General features: G+C 36.1%; 1 protein-coding gene across 1 annotated transcript; it reads left to right on the plus strand.

Moving 5' to 3' along the window:
• The first annotated feature begins 2,324 nt into the window (after positions 1 to 2,324).
• Positions 2,325 to 4,342, plus strand: LOC125258223. Its single transcript, XM_048175119.1, has 2 exons — positions 2,325 to 3,246; positions 3,528 to 4,342. Exons 1-2 carry the CDS (start codon positions 3,114 to 3,116, stop codon positions 4,256 to 4,258), a joined length of 864 nt encoding a protein of 287 aa, XP_048031076.1. The 5' UTR covers positions 2,325 to 3,113; the 3' UTR covers positions 4,259 to 4,342.
• Positions 4,343 to 5,346: the final 1,004 nt, after the last annotated feature.

Below are 5,346 nucleotides of genomic sequence, written 5' to 3' on the forward strand. Positions count from 1 at the left end.
AGTGCAACTTCCTCACTTTGGTGACTTCAAAAGGAGCACCCCCCCCAGAGACTGACCGGATCCACATTCCAACACCCCACACACACAGGGACACACAAAGACACACACACAGACACATATAGAAACACACAATCATACATTTTTGACTGTAAAATACAACTATGCTGAAATACATGTATTTCATGTATGTATTTCATCATGTATTTTAGGGCCTATGCATGTTTCCTAGTTTTTAAATGAGTGTATTTGTGCTAGTGTGCATTTTAACGATATAATTTTGTCTGTAAACCATAACTCCTTTTCTATGCCTTTCTGACCTATCAAGTTTGATCTCGTTTTAAAGCTCCGGACTCGAGCTATTCATTGAGATATTTCACATAGCGGACAAATGCATTTTTTTATGTGTTTAATGATCCTGTGAAGAACACGCTCCATCTCGAAATCCGATCTGATGGGCATTAAGTATGCAAACTCAGCTAGGATTCCAAACAAAGGAACTTTGCCCGCCAAATAGTGCTGCGCATCTATTGGTCGCTACAATTCAGGAGGTGTGTTAGCTTGGGTTCCATAAAACAACGACACACACCTTCACCTTGTCTCTTCGCGTTCTCTTTTTCTTCTCCTTTGTCTCCCGACTGACTCACGAGCACCTCGTGCACGGACGCCTCAGGTGACCGCGCTTCCCAACCACGCGCGCAGCTCGGGAGGACCGCTTCCTTAGACTCTCTCTCTCTTCGGCTAAGTTACTTAAGCTTAAACCTCTTTTGAAAACCCCGCCGGAGAAACCCTCTCTGAAAGGACCAACCCAGCCAGGCGCATTGAAACTGCTACACACGGACTTGAACCAATAAGCAAGTATTATCATTTATCTGAATTTGTCTAAACTGATTTCTGTGCTGGCTCTCTCTCAAAAAGGTTTAACAAAGAATTTGCCATCCTTTGATCATCTTTCTTTCCATGTCTTTTCTTCATTTTCACTCTTGTGTATATATATGTGTATACCTTCTGTATATATTTTAGACGTATAATCTCAGTCATAGCTGCATATATTAAACACTTTAATTCATGCTCGATTGTTCTGTTCATTCTTTCAACTGAAGACCAAGTCACTTTAACGTTTTTTCGATCGCTTTATGCTTTAGTTATTTTCATGGCCAGAGAATAACTCTGTTTATAATATTCTGTGAGGGACTTAGTTTGCTGGACAAACGAACAGTTTCTCTAAATAATTATTAAACCAGAACTAATCATATATGTAATTGATTGATGTAATTGATTGATTCGTTGTAATTGATTCACAATGTATGTTTAATTCCCCGTTGGGTCGATATATGAATATAATTTATTCATAACCGTATGAATTATTATATTCATATTTCATCCATAACTTTAGTAATAACTGCTACATTCGTTACATTAAAAAGACGACAAGAGGAAGACCCAGCTAAATATGGATGTGTAACTCTCATGTTGGATGCCATGGCTATCAAAAAACATGTTCATTACAATCCTCATACACAGAAAATGTCTGGATTTGTGGATATGGGGGATGGTTTGAATGAAACTGATGTTGCCACCTGAGGCTCTTGTTTTTCATGGTGGTTGGCCTACAAGGCCATTGGAAAGCTCCAATTGCCTACTATCTGACCAACTCTCTGTCACCAGATACACAGAAGGTCTTAATTGTGCATGCCTTGGAGGAACTGCATAAGCGTGGAATAAGAGTGGTGTGTGTCACAATGGATGGACATGCCTCCAATATTAGCATGTGCACCCAGCTTGGGTGCCAATTAAAGGCAAACCCTCTTGAGCCCTTAAAAACCTTTTTTGCACATCCAGTGACTGGTGAGAAGGTGTTCGTGATGATGGATGCTTGCCACATGTTGAAGCTGGCTCGCAATATGTTGCAGGCTTACAGTCCAATAACCAGCAGCACTGGCCAGATCAACTGGACATTCATTGTTCATCTAAATGATGTTCAAGTTAAAGATGGACTGCATGCAGCCAACAAGATAACAGACAAGCATGTGCGTTTCGATTCCCAAAAGATGAAGGTGTCTTTGGCTGCACAGACACTGAGTCACTCAGTCGCCGTAGCTCTGCGCACATTGAGAGACCTTGGCTATTCACAGTTTAAACACTGTGAAGCAACGGCTGAATTCATTGAGGTAATACTATGCAAAAATGGTGATTAATCAAATGCTTTCTCTTTAATGCAAACATTTGCTTTTAGATGATTGACAGGCTCTTTGACATAATGAACAGCCGTAATCCACGTGCCAAAGGGTTCAAAAGTCCCTGGGTTCTTGGAATTGGAGTGATAGAGTAGAGTTCTTGTTGAGAGCCAGGGAATATTTGATCAGTTTGGTGATGAAAGATGGCACACCCCTTCACCAATCAAAGAGGTTATTTAAAATTGTCAAGCTTCTGTTCAAGTGAAGCGTTCACAAGTTCATGACATCATAAGTTCGTATGATGCTCTTGTTCCCTTGTTCTGATCTTTTCACTGACTTTTTGTTTCTGTTGACATTCTTCTATGTATTCTTCTATGTCTAAGTATTTTTCAGTTCTTAGAGGTGGCAAAATGGTATGTATGGCACTATGTTCATATTTTCAAGCCTTCCCAGATCTGGTCTAAAATTGTTCATAGTTGGATAAATGTCCTAGAGGTAAATCATTTTTTTTAAAGGTTCCCTACCCTGACACTAATTTATACTCTTAAGGAGCATGCAGTAATTTTGTGATACGCACCATATTTTATGTACTAGGAAAAAACAATTATCAACCAAAGACAGTTTAATGGGGTGGCTTCTCGGGATCTTCCCTGAATGTTTTCTCAAAAGCCCCAAAGTTTTTGGAATTTACAATTAACTTATATTACGTATCATTTGCCCTTAGACACTAACTTATCTTCTCTATAAAGAGAAAATGTTCTATTATTAGAGCTATCTATTGGTCACTGGAATGGTATGTCAATATATTGTCACATCAAGACCATTTACAACTTTCAGTGAACAAAATTGCATTGTGCTCTCTTAAGAGTATCTTGATTTTTGCCATGATCAAATTGATGACAATTTTTTTTTTTTTTTTTTTAAAGGTACCTGTCTGTCATGGGGTTCATCATCAGTATTGACACCCTAATGTTGACGATTCCCGAACAGCTACGATTTCAGCGGTACATCTGCACTTACCGATTTAGCCAGGATCATTTGGAGCTTCTCTTCAATTCAATTTGGGCATCAGGTAGGGATTTCAAAAAAATTAGAAATTAAAAAATATATATATAATCTGAAAAGAGCAAATATCTTTATTAAAGGAAGAGCTGCATGAATAATTGTAAAAAAGAATATTGATTCAAACATTTACACCATCTTATTTCTAAATGACAATTATTCGGCTACATCTATTTGACAAGTACGATCACAGCAAAAATACGTGATTCATCCAGAATCACAAATTTATCCAGAATTGTGAACTATTGTGAACACCTTAAGTAATTGTGTGTGTGTGTGTTTGGTTTTTAGGGGGATGGAACAACAATCCTACTGCAGGCCAGTTTCAGGGCATTTTCCGACGTCTAATGGTCCGGTGCGGTGTCTCTCCAAGCACTTCAGGGAACGTTGCACCACAGGATGAGACTGTGTCGCTGTCAGCTGTCGAAATGTCATCTTTAGCAGTAGACGAGTCCGAGGAGCTTCCGTCCCCTTTCACAAATGTTTCTGCACTTGTGTGTGACCACAGCTACCTGCCCACCCGCTTTGGCAGCCTTGTGGACAATGCCCTTGTCTACATTTCCGGTTTTGTGATGCGTCAAATTCTGAGAAAGCTTCCCTGTGGTGTGTGCCGTGCTAGCTTGGTGGCAGATGCTGTGCCTGGTTCATTTGACCCGAACTACCACTTACTTACTCTAAAGAACAATGGAGGGCTGATGATTCCTTCTGAGGGCACAGTCAAAGTGGTCAGATCAGCAGAGCAATTCATTCGCCAGTCATGCTCAGGGAAAGCCGTCAGATTGCCTTTGATCAGCCAGTTTGTTCGAGCTGAGATTGGTTCGGAGGATGTGTTTGTTCTCAAGGAGCACATTCAGGAAACACAGTTTGGAATTGACAACCATCATTTTTCTCTCTTATCTTTAGTTGTGTCTGTCTTTCACAAACTGAGAATGGACCACATTGCCAAACTGAACACTCTTAGATTACAGAGTGGCAACTCAAGAAAAAAGCTCTGCAAAGCAGTTCTGTTCAAAGGGTTTTAGTCCCTCTGAGCCCTACAAAGGATTAGCAATTTTAGATGGTTGATTGGAAACTATATAGCCTTTTATTATTATTATTATTATTATTATTATTATTATTATTATTATTATTTATTATACCAATACTATATTATTATTGTACTAGTCACTATTTAATTTTCTATTTTTATTATTGTCTTTATTATTCTGCAAATAATATTACATTGTATTTGCTATTATTATTATTATTATTATTATTATACTAATACTATAATATTATAATTGTACTAGTCACTAATTTACTATTTGTATTATTGATGTTACATTGTATTTGCTATTATTATTATTATTATTATTATACCAATACTATATTATTATTGTACTAGTCACTATTTAATTTTCTATTTTTATTATTGTCTTTATTATTCTGCAAATAATATTACATTGTATTTGCTATTATTATTATTATTATTATACTAATACTATTATATTATTATTGTACTAGTCACTATTTAATTTACTATTTTTATTATTGTCTTTATTATTCTGCAAATTATATTACATTGTATTTGCTATTATTATTATTATTATTATTATTATTATTATTATTATTATACCAATACTATTATATTATACCACTTGAGATTATCAATCTATTATAGTTATGCTGTTATATTATTGTCTATATTCTGTAATTAATAATACATATTATAATACTATTATTATAGTATTATACATATACTATATGTGTCACATTCTGAGTTAGTTTGCTTATGTTTACAATTTATATTTTCCTCATGCTAACTTTCAGTTATGTTTCCATGGTCAAGAGTGTCTGTCTTTGCTAATTGGTTCTATTCCCTTCTAATAAGTTTCTATAGTTACTAATTTATTGTATATTCAGTTCAGGTGTTGCTTGTTTGATTGCTCTACTTAAGCTTTCAAACTTAGTGTAGTGGGAATTCTCCTTTGTTTATGTTGTTGGATTTAGATAATGCATCTTTGTTTTTTTGCATCTCCTTCGTTGAGCGACTATCTCTACACTACATCCCTGACAATATGCTATTATCAATATATTATATTATATTGTACTTATACTATTATATAATTGT

The sequence above is a fragment of the Megalobrama amblycephala genome, linkage group LG22 (genome assembly GCF_018812025.1).
Source record: "Megalobrama amblycephala isolate DHTTF-2021 linkage group LG22, ASM1881202v1, whole genome shotgun sequence".
NCBI classification, from domain to species: Eukaryota; Metazoa; Chordata; class Actinopteri; order Cypriniformes; family Xenocyprididae; genus Megalobrama; species Megalobrama amblycephala.

Excerpts from the sequence above, each read along its gene's own strand:
- LOC125258223 (XM_048175119.1), top strand. The coding sequence starts at position 3,114 with ATGGGGTTCATCATCAGTATTGACACCCTAATGTTGACGATTCCCGAA. Across the intron at positions 3,247-3,527 it reads CAATTCAATTTGGGCATCAG|GGGGATGGAACAACAATCCT; the intron begins GTAGGGATTTCA and ends TTTGGTTTTTAG.